Source organism: Ammospiza nelsoni, chromosome 5, assembly GCF_027579445.1.
Source record: "Ammospiza nelsoni isolate bAmmNel1 chromosome 5, bAmmNel1.pri, whole genome shotgun sequence".
Taxonomy (NCBI): domain Eukaryota; kingdom Metazoa; phylum Chordata; class Aves; order Passeriformes; family Passerellidae; genus Ammospiza; species Ammospiza nelsoni.
The window spans coordinates 62,145,089-62,160,908 of NC_080637.1; the positions used below are offsets into that span (position 1 = coordinate 62,145,089).

Here is a 15,820-nt window from a genome sequence, read left to right on the forward strand (position 1 = left end):
TTTTCAATTGCGCATCTGTGTATATGCTCATGAGGCAGACACACAAATGGTAGGGACATTGAAATAGTTTTCCAACTCATGGAAAACTAGGAAAATATTTTGTTTGTTTGTTCTAATCTTGGAACAAAAGCTTGTTTTTACAACTTTCCATGAAATGAGAAATCCTGAAAATGGCTTTCAATATTTTATGTTATACAGAGCATGAATTTCATTATTTATTACAGCATCATTTAGAAATGCATATAATAATCAAGCAAAACCATGACATACTCAAAGAATAAATGATGGAATTGTACTAGATTAAATTTTAATTTTGCTGAATTTTTCATTTCTAGTTTTGAATTGCTTTTCTGATGCTTATGTCACTACAAGTATAATACTACACCCACCCCCCCTCCCCTTGCCACTTTCACTCTAGAATAATTTACTGACAAATTTATGGGTGAGATGTATTCACAAATGGTCACTGGGCTTGTATTTGCTCTGAAGACTATTTTTGAATTTATTTTCAGATAAGCTACTGACCTGATGAAAAACAGCAGGAATTAAAGATAAAACTCATAATGCTCTTTCTATAAATTCAGCATTTCCTCTAGGTTCTTCCTTTAAGTGCTTTGCCTTGGGGCAGCAGTACCCACTGACGTTAACATATTTTGTTATCAACAGGTTGGGATCACTCCTAGCCATGGAGAAATTGGAGGTGGTTTCACTGGCCTGGAGATGAGGGGAACTTTATCTCATTAGAAGGTAATCAGCACTGTCTGGGCCCCTGAGGAATTACTGTTCCATGATCAGGTCCATAACCTGATAGACAGAAAGGCCCTTGGAGGAGGTTTCCTGGAATAACAGGCAAAAGGCAATAGAGCAGGAAATAGGGTGTGCAATGGAAATTACTTTAAACCAGAGAGTAAAAACCAGAGTCCCAAGGCTCCTCCTGGTAAGTTAACAGCCAAGGGTGTATTTTTTTAATTCAGTATATTTATTGCTTATCCATCACAGTCACAGCCTGTGTCCAGCATAACAGGAAGAGCAGTGGGAAATTGAATCCAGATCAGTTATTTTCCCTTTCTATAAAAAATGCAAACTTAGAGAGGAAGGGGTGGATGGAAATGGAAAAAGTGCATGTAAACTACTGCCTGTCCCTTCCTTTGGGTGATTGTCACATTGGGCCTTTGCAATCAGGTTCTCAGTTCCCTTTGTAAGGCTCCTCTCACTTCAGGTTAGTATTCATGTGTGGTGATGTTATTGTGAAGTGGCTTTGGGGTGATGTTATTGTGAAGTGGCTTTGGGGTGATGTTATTGTGAAGTGGCTTTCCTGGCACCTTCAATGGGGTGCATCCTGATAGGGAGTGATGGAGAGGAGAAAACGTGATGGGGATGTCAGATCCTGTTAACAGAGCAGTCCTGCTCTGCCCTTTCCAGCTCCACTGCACCAGGCTGGAGCTTTCTGCCTTATTGCTTTGTTCTCTTCTCATTAAATGCCTTTGAGAGGGATGAGAAGGGCAGGTCCATGCCAGCCATGACCATTGCACCCAGGGTAAGGAAAGAAGGCTGTTCTCCCATGCCCTCAGGAAACTTAGCACAAAGGTGGCTCTGCTGTGCTCAAGGACATGCAGAACTTGCTGCTGTAAGGACCAAATGCTCTCCCAGAATAAAAGACCATAAGACCATAAGAACCAATCAGTTTTATTTTCTCCCCATATAGTCTGCACCTTTGCATAATGTATTTCTCTTCTTTCCTCCCCATCTCATTTTTTCCCAGCATAACACCAGTTATTATAATTATTGTTACAGCTGCATCTACAAAACCTATGAAACCCTGGGGCTGTGCACACATGGACTGAGAAGCATCTTGTCTGATGTAGCTGTTCAAAAGAGGATTGTCTTAGCCTGTCACCCTGGCTCTCCCCATCATCAGTATAGGCAGAAAAAACTGTATCCAAAGAGGCCTTCAACCCATTTAAATAAGGTTCCTTAAATAAGGGAAAATTATGTTTCTACATTGCCCCTAGGAGGGTGTCCTAGTTTTGGCAGATGAAGGGTGACATGCCTCATCTTCAGTTCTTGCTGTGGCTTCACAGCTCTTTGCAAACACCATTGACTTTCACTTTCCAGCCCTTTCCACCCTGAACTGTGTCTGCCAAGGGATTGACACATATTTTAGCTTGTATCTTTTAGAGTACATATTCCTCTTTGCGGGGTGCCAGGCAGTAGAGGAGCACCTCTGTAAGTGTTCATAAAAGCATAATCATGCTGATTGTGTGCTCTGGATTATGACCCAAGCATGCCCAGAACAAAAATCGTGGTCATTCTGTGACAGTGCTCACAGGGGTTCTTAGATGAGGCAAGAGACAAGAATGTTGACTCTGTGTTCAGAAGGCTTGAGTTATTATTTTATGGTATATATATTACATTATAACTATACTAAAAAGAAATAGAAGGAAAGATTTCATCAGAAGCTAGCTAAGCTAAGAGTAGAAAAGAAAAGAATGATGACAAAAGGCAGCTCTCTCAGACTCTGTCTGAGATAGCTCGATCCTTGATTGGCCATTAATTATAAACATCCAAGATGGGCCAGTCACAGATGGACCTGTTGCATTCCACAGCAGCAGATAACCACTGTTTACATTTTGTTGCTGAAACTTCTCAGCTTCAGCAGGAAAAATCCTAAGAAAGGATTTGCACAAAAAGATGTCTGAGACATCATTCCTGTTCTCTATGCAATGCTATGGAAACCTGCTTATGTCTGTTCTAGCCTGGTGCATGCCTCTGGTTGGCCACTGCTCAAGGCTGTGCATAAGCCACAAAACTTATCCCTTTTTTTCCCTAGAGCATTTCAAACCCAGGAATTCCTTTGAAATCACAGAATAAGCTGAGTTGGAAGGGACCCTCAAGGATCATCGGGTCCAACTCCTGAGCTTGCACAGCACCATCCCCTAGAGCCACACCACGTACCCAAAAGTATTGTCCAAATGCTTCTTGAGCTCTGGAGGGCTGGTGCTGTGACCACTGCCCTGGGCAGCCTGTTCCAGTGCCCAATCACACTCTGGATGAAGAATATTTTCCTGATATCCAACCCAAACCTCCTCTGACACAACTTCATGCCATTCCCTTGGGTCTTGTCACTGCTCACCGCAGAGCAGAGATCAGTGTCTCCCCTTTTCTTCCCCTTATGAGGAAGTTGTAACTGCAGTGAGGTCTCCCCTCAGTCTCCTCTTGCTTTACCCACGCCTTCAAAAAAAAAAAAGATTAACAAATCAGCATTTTACAGCAGGAAAAAACTTTCACTACAAAGTTCCCAACCAACTCCATTATTTTGAAGTTGTCTAGTTCATGTCTTCTCAGCATGAACAGAAGACTTCAACCCTCCCTTTTATAAAATGATGGTGACTTTTTTTCCATACAAGAAAATTACATTCCTTGTAATGGAAAATATACTGATTAAAACGCTTGGAAACTATTTGTTTCTCATTTTAGAAAGACAGCATAACAAAATCTGGGATTTGATCTCCATATTTGATAAGTCTTGTTTATAGTTTCTGTGGAACATCCTGAACATCCACTATTTTAATAACTAAGCCTGTAGACACCGAATTCTGCTCTCATCCTTATCTCTTGGCTACTGGCAGGAATGCTGAAGCCTAACCCTCCTGTTGAAAGATATTCAACCTTGGCAGAAGCTTAGCTCTTCCTACCCAAAATGACAACCCCAGAGTATCTTAATTTGTCCCAAATAGTGCAACTTTTACAGATTTTTTGCTCCCTTTTGCTCCTGGCACTGCTTGGTCTTCCCATCTGTAATGGGAGCTAAGGTAGGTCTGTGCTGGAGAGGTTTAACTGCTTTGACCTTGCTCCCTATTGTTTCATTAGGCTGCATTTTAGTAGGATGAATTTTGCAAAACCACAGATCCATTGTGTCTCTAGTTCCAGAAAATGATTTGGTGCAGCTGCCATTGGCAATGCTTCTGTTTATGAATATTGCTCCTGTTCCATATGGATTTAATAATCTCCGCTCAGCCCTGTTTATAAGTGTTTTTCAACTGCAGGCAAAATGATAGCAGTGGTTATGGGGGGAGTCAGGGAAAACCTTTGGTTCCTAAATGAAATTAATTAACTCCTCAAAACCAGAGTTTTTTGAGGCATTCCTTCTTATCTCTTTTCCCTCTTACATTGCTTTGCATTTTTAAGCCAAAGGCTTTGATTTCATAGTGATTTATTTAGCATCTTTAGCAAGCTGTTAATGAGAGAGAGAAGCCTGTAGAGGTAGGTGAGACTTGTCAGAGGCAGGAGAGGAAGAAAGGGACAGGGAGAGGGAGGAAGGACCAAAACAAGGAAGGAGAGGATGGCAAGACAGAACAAAGATTGAGAGCAGAAGGAAAGGGGTATTTTTGTCTCTCCAATTCTTGGATATCAGTCTTGCTGATTTTATTCTTCTCCCCCATTCTGTGTGTTGGCAGAAGTGAAGTTGGCAAGTTCCATGGAGAAGAAGGTGTCAATGTCCTGGTGCTGCCAAGTAGGTTCCCATGTCTAGATGGTGCATGCAATGCTTGGCAAAAGGCCAGAAACAGTGTAATGGATTTACTAAATAGCAGCATTTCTTTGTATTGATTTACTTAAGGTGCTCCCAGGACTCAGGGTGAAGTAGGTAGCTACACTTTACCTACATTTCTTCTGCTAAAAAATGGCCTCAAAGAGAAACACTTAATAAAGACACTTCTGGCCTGGTGGCCGTTATCTCAAAATGTCTCTCCAGAGGGGAAATGATGTACATTATTAAGTGTTACATTAACTGCAAATATTACTGGCTGTACTTGAAGATTGAGGTGGTAATTTTTATTGTGCTGAGCATGCTTCTACTCTTTTAAAGCAAAAGGTAACTTTGCTCACAGCCTCGTGGTGAAACTGTGAGTGTGAGTGAATGGCTCAGGCAGGTAATCTGGCATATCCATGAATCTTTTCTACTGTGTACAATCAGTACTGGCAAAAAGAGTTTTCAAAATATGTGTGGGAAGACAAACAAAAGTTTAGCATCAATGCTCTGAATTTACAGGTAGCCTTAGATATATGTTTCTGCAATGTGGATCTTAAATACATGCATAAACAAGAAATGTGCATGCTGAATATAGTTGTACCTTGGGAAAACAGATTTCAGGTACCTGCTTGTGTCTCTGTTGTAATTCTTACAAATAAATGTCTTTTGACCATCAAGATCTACCCCTTAAAATTTTCCCACCTTGCAGCCTTTCAGTAGAGGCCCTGCTCTGCAGGGTTCAAGGGGGCTTAGATACAGGACAAGTACAAGTAAATAAATATAACAAATCAATTTATCTGATTTCTCTGAGACAAAGGCAGGTGGAAAACTGGCTTTTCTAATTTTCATTGTGGAAAGGTGCAGGTGAAGAGGGATGGTGAAATGGCTGAAGGTGAGCTTGGGCTGAAGAAACAGTAGAGCAAATGGCAGAGGCAGAAAGTCTTTGGCAGAGAGGCTGAGACAGGTTTAAAGTCCTGTAAAGCTGTAAACAGTGAAGATCCTCAAATTTTAGAAAGGGAAAATTAGGGAAAGGAGGCCAACATAGGGCACTTTATTAAAATGTCTTTTTTGGAGCAGATGGACAAAAGTATCCTGACACAGAGAGCTGATGCACCATGCCCAAGAGATCCCCCCTTCAATCACTTGTCAAACTGATAGGCTGACTGTGCTCCAAAAACCAGATTTACCTGAGCAGCCAGAGTCCCCAGTCACCACTACCACTGCATCCCTTTTCTGCTTCTGAGCCCTGTCTGCTTCTGAAGTGGGGGTGAAACAGTGTCCTGGGACCCCGAGAAGCTGAATATGCACCTGATTTCTTTATTTCTTCTCCTAGATTATTTCTGAGCATGCCATGCAGACAGGTTTGCATTCATAAGGCAAAGGGAGCTCCACAAGTCCTTGGTTGTTAGTGGTGCCATCTCCCCTCAAAGTTAAATTTTATTTTTCTTGAATATAACAGGACAGCTACAAAAGAATCTTACCTATTCCTTTTCAATACTGGGATGACAGAAATATCTGGAGGAATGTTTTATTGGAGGTCCTTGTCAGAATGTTCAAGGGACATTGTGGTTAAAGTGACATCTTCTGAAGGAGGAACAAAGATGTGGACAAAACAAGAAAAGGTGAAGTTGTACTTGAGATCCTTCTTGAACTTCACATTTGCCAAGGAAGTCAGGGAAAATAAGCTTAGAATTTTTTTTTCCTGATTACTACAGACATTCTCAGCCTGTGGCTACTGTAGGAAAACCATTTTTCTCCATCTATCACCATTACATTTCACAGAGTAGCTCAGTCAGTAGAAAAATTAAATAAACAGAGATACCACATACAAACACATTTTTACTATTATATTTCTCTGTTTAATGCAATGCTTTAACTAGGAATACAACTCAGCAGAAGTACATACATATATATTGCATGTAATTTATTTGTCATTTCAAAATGTTTCAAACCCTCATAATCTTATTCCTTCATGGCTTGTTTTGATGAAATACCTTCTTTCTTCATCTTGTATAACAAATACTGCTGAATAACACAGACATTTTTCCTCCAAATGATCCACAACATTACATCCAAATTCCCAGTTAATATAACTTAATCAAACTTTGCTTCCACTGTATGAATGTTGTGTATAATATATGTATATCTATACAGCATATATAAATATATATCTATAATGTATATATAATCAAGTGGGTCAGCTTTACACAGCTAACCATAAACTTGTGCTTATCTTATTTATATGAGATCAAATGTACGGCATTAAGAATTTGACCAGTCCCCTACTTGTAGGATTCTCAATTCCTGGTTTTACCACATGATTTTGGAGATCACATACATGTAATGCATTCCTTCTTTCTTGCAGTAGTATTTTCTTTTGAAGAAAACAATGCAGGTTTTAAATATATATATATATATATATTTATAAATGAATAACAAGTTTTTCATATTGTTAAGTTAAAAAAGATCTCAAGAAGAGATGAGGTTCTTCCTCATACATAGAGCTCAAAGCCTAATTTGACATTCATTGTAGATATATTTACATTATAAGCTTATCTGGATAGTATTACACATAATGTATTATTTTTTACACAGTCAAGATATGGTGTTGGTCATGTTAAAACACACTATGTAAAGGTATTTACAAATTGCTAGTCTCTAACTTACCAACCACCTCAGCTAAGTGGCACCAGAAATAAGGGATAGGACAGAAGGATGTCTGTTGATTGGCAGTCGTGGCACTCCCACCAGTGATTTTATTACTTTTGCTGCCACTGCTGCCAGGGTGTGCTTCAGGGAAGGGCTGTCTTTGGAGTAGAGTGGAGAGACAGAGTCTCCAGAGGGGCAGGAATCCCCCCCTGCTCCCTGAAGCCTCCATGAGCTGTGGGAAGCAAAAAGGCAATCCAGCTGTGACTTGCTTGTCCCTTCGCCAGTCAGAACACACCAACTTTGCTCCCCTTGTGCTCTCTCCAGTGCTGTCAGGTGAGTCAGCCCAGATATTGAACACTCAGTGTTTAATATCTTAAATTCTTAAATAAATTCTTCCTTCCAAGGGCACTGTAAGACAGGCTGTGATCGCACTGCCTCATGTACCACGCAGAGCTTCTTTTGCCAGAGTCGGAGCACTTTGGGACATCTCAGGGAATGGTTTCTGTGTGCTTCTTGGCAAGTATGATCCAGAAAAAAATTAAAAAAAAAATAACAAAAAAAAAAAAAAAAAAAAGAAAGAAAAAGAAAAGAAACTCACAGTGGAAAGACCAAGAAGAGTAGTTACTGAGTGGCACTCTTCAGGTAATGCAGAACTTTGGAAGGCATAAAGACACCAGAATTTATTTTCTTTTATTTGGTTATCACTGGAATGAAATGTGTTTAACAAATCTACCCAGTACTCTGAAACATGAGGCCTGGGAGGACTGATATGCTCATGTAACCCACTGGCTCCACAGTGCAGCAAAAGAGGCATTGCAAAAGAAGGGAATAAAAATATAGGAGAAATAATTGCATTGGTTGTGGTAGATGTTCAACTCAGCCTTGCTGTAATTACATTTTTAGGTTTGGGCTCTCAGTGAATACTCTGCCAGTAAGCTCATGAATGAAAGGGGATTCAGGGGAAGGCAGAGCTGCCTTTCTGTGGCACAGAGCAGAAAATTATTCCGTGCATGTGGCAGGATGATATCCCACTATGAGCACATTCACTCTTGGACTTTGTCCACTGTTGTGCCTAACACAGAGATAGCACAACTGGGGAGCAAAGGAACTGATTTGGCTTTGTTTCACTGGAGGGTTTGTTTTACTTCCCATTTAAAACCTATGCAGAAAGGATTTATGGAAGTTGCCAGCCCACACAGTAGCTTGGGCTTCGGTGGAGGAGGATGTTGTGCTAGGGAAGGCAGTTTTTGGGTGGGGTTAGAGAGGTTAAATACCAGCATTCACAGTGCCTGAAAGGCAAGTGAAACTACAAGCCTGTAGCTGTAACACAGGTGACACTTGTTAAAGTAAGGAGGAAAGATTTGTGGTAGAACTGTGGCAGAAGAGGAAACACAGGCAGAGAAGAGAGGCCACAGAAAATTAAAGACCATCTCTGAGGTTCCTTCAAGGCAGCGTTCTCTACAAACTGTAAAAAAGAAAGATTCTTTATAAGTCTAGAGCACTTTGTAACATACATGAAAAAGGAATATTGTATAGAAATCATACCCTTGTAAGTGTCTGTAGTGAAAGAAAAGCTAACTTCTTTTAAGCCTCTCAATTTTTACCACTTGCACTGTCCCTCATCTGGGACTATTAAACTCCAAACTCACTGTTAGCAAACACTCCCCATGCACAGGGCCAGAGCTTGTTTTCCTGCCCTTTTTTTTTAGTGTAAAACTTTAAATTCTTGCTCCCAAAAACTCCACAATTTGACAAAAAATAAAGACTTTTCCAAAGTATTTTTAGGGGAGAGAAAAAAACATCAGCATGGCTCTGCTCCACTCCTGTCCCCAAGCTGCATTCATGTCAAGTTTCCAGCACATTGCTGTCAGGATGCTTTATTTGTCCAGTCCTGCTAGGCCACTGCCATGATTAATTTTGGGGCATAGAGTGGCAAGGAGAGATGCTGTCAGCAGAGGTGAAAAATTCAAAGTGTGCCACCCCAGCACCAAAGGAGAAAGTGGGAGCTGTGTGCTGAGGCAACACTCACTCATCCTTGGGAATATCCCATTCACAGGAATGAAGAACAGAGATCAAAATCAGTCAAAACTGGAGAAGGGGAAAGTGAGTTTGCTAGCAATTCCCATAGACAGATGGACACATTGAAATCCATAAGGAGATAAAGTTAAAAAAAAATAGCCCGCCTGCTCCTGTCCCTGGATGAGAGGCCAGGAGCTGCTGGGCCACTTCAAGGGTTTCTTCAGTGGTGTGTGGGCTGCTTTCACCACAGCCACACTCCTTGAAGGCACCTCTTCTTGTCAATATGTTTTTCTCCACCAGGAGAGTATAAAGCAGAGGGCTGATAGATTTAGCACTTTATTTTGTCCCCTTCATGCTTTGTGAATGCCAAACAACTGATCTCTCCGGGGTCCGCTTGAACACTCCCATTCCTGTGAGCTTTTGTACAGAAAAACAACAATGAAAGAAAGCAAGAAAAAGCAATCTGACCTATATAGATGTGTTTGTTGTCTTTGGACTGCCTTTCATCAGGCAACATTCAAATACTTTGCAATCTTTCAATAGATCCTATGATTCCTAATAAATCAAATGAAAATCTCAAAGAGAAAGAAGGCTGACAAGTTTTTCTTAGATTTTGTTCTCACTGGAAAACAGATTTTAAACATTGCTTCAGCTTTCTGGCTTCCTTATTCTTTTCCTTTTCCTTTTCCTTTTCCTTTTCCTTTTCCTTTTCCTTTTCCTTTTCCTTTTCCTTTTCCTTTTCCTTTTCCTTTTCCTTTTCCTTTTCCTTTTCCTTTTCCTTTTCCTTTTCCTTTTCCTTTTCCTTTTCCTTTTCCTTTTCCTTTCTTTCTTCTTTTCTTCCTTTGTCTTTGACCACAGACTTCCTTAATACTCAGAAAAGTTGCCCACTGGATTGATGCATCTCCAAGTTGTTGCTCTCTTCCTGGAGCATGAAGGTAGGGCTGTCCCATGACAACACAAATCACTCCCTGTGGGCTGCCTCTTTCCGGAAATAATGAAAGAGGAAGGAAAGGAGGGGGCGAGAAGTTCTAGCTGCAGTTTTTTGTTGTCAGTTATCATTTTTGGGATGTTTTTGCTTTTTCTTGTTGTTCTCATGCGTCACCTGCACAGTGTGCTGGGTTTCTATGTGAGACAGAAGTGGCCAGCACAGCACATGGTGTGGATGTGCTGCTGGGATCCTCTGGCCAGGCTGAAGGTGAAGATGAGGCAGCTCCATCAGCAGGGCCACCCTGGGGACCACAGGGTGCAGGTGACAGCCAGGGAAGCCGGGGTTACCCAGGGAGAGCTGCTCTTCAAGACTGACATCTACATCCTGCAGATCTGTCACTCGGGAGGGAAGTGAAACCTGGTGAACGTGGTTTGGGACACAAAGGAAAGACATGAAAGCTCAAAGGATATTCAAGAAGAAATTATTTTGCGTTTCTGGACCATTAGCACATTTTTGTCTTACTGAGCCACAACCACCTCAAGACCCAAGAGGTTCACAAAATCTGAGGGCACGTTCTGCCTCTACTCTGCCTTCAGGAGGGGTGACACAGTGAAATAAGTGTTGGCTCTGCACCTCCCAGCAGCTGGCAATGCACACTAGGCAGACAAGGCTCCATGCAATACCTTGAATATTGGTTGTTTATTTTTCATGTATATAAACCGTGTAGGGGTGTGTGTTTGCATGTTTGTATCCATACATAGTTGCACTATGTCATCTATTTTTACACTGTTTAATTGTCTGCAAATGTAAATGTACCATAAACTGTTACAGGGTGGAAACACAGAGGATTGTGTGTCCTACAAGCCTTTTAAATATACTATAACACAAATCAAAGCATCTTCTGAGATCAAAAGTGAGGGTGGTTCTAGAGAAAAGTGCTGGAAAACTTCTAAGTTATGTTTTTCCTTTGTTTGTATTTTTTTCATGAATGCTGGCCCCAAAATAATTTTCTTTCTGTGGTATTTTGAGTGTCATCATATCACATGATGAAGGATTATAATTTCAATCTATCTGCCACACTTCTTAGCCTGTAGGAGTGTCCTTATCTGTTAGACTAATTCATTATGGACAAGTGATAGTTTCAAATGTGAGAATAAGGGATTTGCAGGTCTGCCAGAAAACCAGAGTTAAAAGATTAAGTATGGCTATACAAACCATTATTTCCCAGTTTCAGTATCTGAACTATTGATGCCCACAGCACTTGCTGAAAGAAAGAAGCAAGTGTGTTTCTTTTATGAAACTTTTCCCAAGAAGTCAGATTTAGAAACTGAACATACTTGATTTTATTCTATCTTGGGATTTTATTTGGATTTTTCTAACACTCTAAAAGATTGAACAAGCTAGGAATGTGTAAGTCCTTCCTTTGACCTGATCAAGATAAAAAGTGAGTGAAGTTTTAAAAGGCAAGAAGTTTTAAAAGGCAAGCAGTGCTCATTTTGGCAAGCTTTGTCATGCAGTTATTCTTCCTTACAAGCAGGAGGATTAAAACAGTGATAGTAGATATGACTCAAGGCAAGTGAGGCTTGCAAAATTAGATCCCTGGCTGTATAGAGACAGTTATATTAGGATGAAATCACTAGGGGTATAAATTCAATGACTTCATATTAAGACATGTTAATCCGGAATTTAACATGGCCTTAATTTACTGCAGTTTAATCCTCCTCATTTTCACTTTCTGCTGGGAACTTGTGCTGCAAAACATGAAAATTGTCATGATACCAGAGTGCTTTGACACTGTCTTCCATTAAGCTTGTCAAATGTAAAACTTAATTCTGCAAGATTAATTTCTCTGTAATCTCAGAGGCTGCTATTTTGAGGTGCATTTTGGAATATTGCAGTTGTAGCATGAAATAACCAAATGAATTTGTGTCCTGTTTGGTGGGTGGTGTTCACTCAGAAAAGAGATCCTCAGGACACTGTCTATGCTCTTTTTGGATAAGAAAACATATAAATGTACCTTTGTTAGGGGCTGGAAGTTAGAGGTACTAAGAAGGAGGTAAATAAAATGTGCATGACTCCCAGACAATCACTGTTTTCAATAATCTGATACCCTCTGACCTGTCCACAAAATGTTTTGTTTTGCTACAGTAAATATCAAATATTGGAATAGTAAATTCTTTGTCAGGCAGAAATTATCCACATTTCACCTAGTGTAGCGTAGCAAAATATATTCTAACTTAATCCTTGCCAGACTCCATCAAGACTATTTTAATATATAATCACAGTTTTCCTGTCTGCTTTTTTATTAGTGTTACCCCTTGACTTACAGTCAAAATATGCCTCTCACGTAGTACAAGGCAATGTGACCAATATCTTTTCCAGAAAGCAAACATATTATGCAGGATTCACCCAGAAAGGAACCCAGTTTTACACTAAGGGCTTAGCAGAGCTTGATCCAGGTGGGTATGTCAGTCTATCTTATTTTTTACGTCAAAAAATTATTCATATAGTTATCTTTTAACAGGTCAAGAGCATGGTCATCTAATATTAACTATTCATTCTGTGAAGCCTCAACATACCTCTTAATCTGTACATCCAACTTTAAATGGATGTAGCTTTTCATTTTCTAGTGATAATCTTGTTTCTATTTTTCAGCTGAGACCCTTTGTTTGGCCACCATGGTGGCCGACTGGGTGAGACCTTTAAATTCACAGCTTCTTTTGATGTTCAGTCTTGCCCTGGACAAGTGAGGTGCAGAAAGGAAGAAGAGGCTGATGAAGGTAAAAGACAAATCCACAGGTTGATGTCATGTGACGAATAAAGTGAACAAAATAGTCTCAAAAGCTTTGGTTTACATGGATGCTGAAGAAGTCTTGGCATGTAGCAATCTGGACGAGACCAAGTCTTTTCACTTTGATCTTGACATGATGAAGTAGTCACAGAACAAAAGCCCCTGAGATGGGGCAAGCAGCAGACTTGTAACAATATACAATGATTACATGTTGTGCATAAGAACACTTTCAGAACTGATGTGGTTTTGGAAATGGTGGTGTCATAAACAACAGAAAAAACTTCCATCATGATTTACCTAACATTAAGCTTCTTACATGACAGTGGCAAAACAGCTTTAGACAACTTTGAGCTTTAGAAAATTTCTGCCATGATTGATTTTGATTATTCAATGATCTTCCAAACTCCTATGCCTCTTCCACACAGTTATTATTAAAATTTGTTTGGTTTTTTTTTTTTTTTTACCTGGATGAAGACATAATAAACACACAGGAAAAAACACAAGAAAAAGAGAATGAAAGAACAAGTATTTTACACAGAATGACCCAAAAATCATAGACTTTAAAGCCCTTCTGCAGAACACTCTCAGAAAGTAAGGAACTGTGCCTCCAGTCCACACACTTGAATAATTTCTCAAACATCCCCGTGTCCCAAAGATTTATTTTCATTTATTAAAAAATTTTTTTAAAGTGTAGTCCTCAGGGGTACAGCTGCTGCCCCTTATCAGTATTTCCACTAACATCCTGGATTGCACATCCCGTAGAAGACCATAAAGTGCTGTAGCATCAAAGGGTATTTTTTTTTAAATTTAATTTGGAACTTCTCCGCCCTTTTCATAACCATGTTCATTATCACTTTTACCTTGTAGCTCCTATATTCTTGTAATGACACATGAGAAGGTCCTTAAAGGTCTTCTTGAAGGTGGCGTTGCAGAGCGCGTAGCAGGCGGGGTTGACGGTGCTGTTGATGTAACAGAGCCAGTAACCCAGAGTCCACACGGTGCCGGGGATGCAGGATGTGCAGAAGCTGTTGATGAGCACCATCACATTGTATGGGGTCCAGGTGATGATGAAGGCCAGGAGGATGGCCAGAATCGTCCTTGTCACCTTTTTCTCTCTAGAAGGGGGTGGTTTCTTTTTGGCTGGCTGCTTTGTCATCTTGACGATCTTCCGGGCCACGCTGTTCTGCTTCTCCTCCCCGTTCGTGCCAACGATCTCTACGGTAGTGTTGGTAGGGGCACAGCAGTCCCCCTTTTGGGACTTGGTGACTATCCTGATGCATGTCAGCTTGGAGTTCTCTGCTTTGACATGGTCTTGGGAGGCAGAAGCCTGCCTGGCATCTTTGGTAGCTTCATCCTCTTTCAAGTTGGAAGCGACTGCACTGATGGAGGTGGAGTCGTTGGAGCTCTCCTTCTCCCCTTGAACACAGTTATTGGTCACAGTCTCTTCACTGGTTTTTCCATTCTGAATTTTGCTGTGCTCCAACCCATCCCCGCTGGTCGGGATATTATTATTGTTTGGTTTCACTATTTTACCTTGGACAAGGCTGGGGGAAACTGTTTCTTGGTTTTGGGCAGCTTCCTTTTTTCCTTTCTTTATCCGACTCTTACTGGCTCGGGAGATTTGCCAGTAAAGGACAGTCATGATGATAACGGGCAGGTAGAAGGCTGCAATGGCAGTGCCAAAAGTGACAGCAGGGTTGGAAAAAAACTGGATGTAGCAGTCCCCATCTGGGACAGTCCTTCCTCCCACAATGAACTGCCAGAAGAGAATTGCAGGAGCCCAGAGGATGAAGGACAGTACCCAGGCGGCTGCGATCATCATGCCGGCCATCTTCGTGGTCCGCTTCACGGGATACGTCAGGGGCTTGGTGACACAAAAGTACCTGTCAAAGCTGATAATGAGCAGGTTCATTACTGAGGCGTTGCTGACCACGTAGTCCAGAGCCAGCCAGAGGTCACACACCACGGGCCCCAAGGGCCAGTAGCCTATCACAGTGTACAGGGTGTACAGGTTCATGGAAAAGATGCCGATGATCAAGTCAGCGCAGGCCAGGCTGAACAGGAAATAATTGTTGACAGTCTGGAGGTGCCTGTTGACTTTGATGGACACCATGACCAGGATGTTCCCAATTATGGTGACTAGGCTGAGGGACCCTGCCACCAGGACGATGAACACCACCTCGACAGTTTTATAGCGGCTCTCCAAGGCCATCACATTTTCAGAGGAAGAGTTTATGTAAGTTGAGTTATTCATTTCGCTTCTGGTAACAAGATACCCACTTACAACTTAAGCCTGCAGAGGAAAGAAAAGAAAACAGATATAATCAGGAAGTTAGTCCCTTTGCCTTTAAGGAATGGATCCCAAAAAAACCAAGACTTGGCAAAAGTTTAAAGCTGGAAGATATATTCAGGAAAAGCCAGTCAACTTTGGCTAAACGAAACACAGTGTGCAGTTTAGGAATAATAGAACAATAGGCTAGCTCTAAATATGTGAGAAAGGCACACTTTTGGACTGAAAACTACATTAAGTTCTCAGATGTCTTTTTCTCTTTGTTATTTTTTAAAACTAATATTGACCTGAATATTTTGGAACTGAGCCTGCATATTATTTTCTTTCTTGCTAACAAAATAGTTCACTTTACTCATTTCAAATCCTATTCCAAATAAAAAGTCTGGACTGGAGGGTGTAACATTCTTATAACCCAAAGTGAACCTGTGATCTACTGAGGGGCAGATCATGGGAAGGAGATCTCTGTTTCTGTCTTTCTTTCATTTTTCACCTGGGCATGCTTCTGTGAGGTTTTATGGAATGGTTTTTTATCATATCTCCCCCCAGTTTTCTTACCCTGCAGTTTCTTTTTCAGGCAGCACTTACAAAGATTTTGTCACTTCATCAAACTAA

General features: G+C 40.9%; 1 protein-coding gene across 1 annotated transcript; it reads right to left on the reverse strand.

Annotated features, from left to right (window-relative positions):
- Positions 1 to 6,367: 6,367 nt before the first annotated feature.
- On the reverse strand, positions 6,368 to 15,172 carry CHRM2 (cholinergic receptor muscarinic 2). Its single transcript, XM_059473232.1, has 2 exons — positions 12,707 to 15,172; positions 6,368 to 7,689 (listed from the first exon to the last, which is right to left on the reverse strand). The coding sequence occupies exon 1, from the start codon at positions 15,170 to 15,172 to the stop codon at positions 13,775 to 13,777; it is 1,398 nt and encodes a 465-aa protein (XP_059329215.1). The 3' UTR covers positions 6,368 to 7,689; positions 12,707 to 13,774.
- Between the last annotated feature and the right edge of the window lie 648 nt (positions 15,173 to 15,820).

What these genes read in the sequence shown, in the direction of transcription:
- CHRM2 (XM_059473232.1), bottom strand. Translation starts at nt 15,172, where the DNA reads ATGAATAACTCAACTTACATAAACTCTTCCTCTGAAAATGTGATGGCC.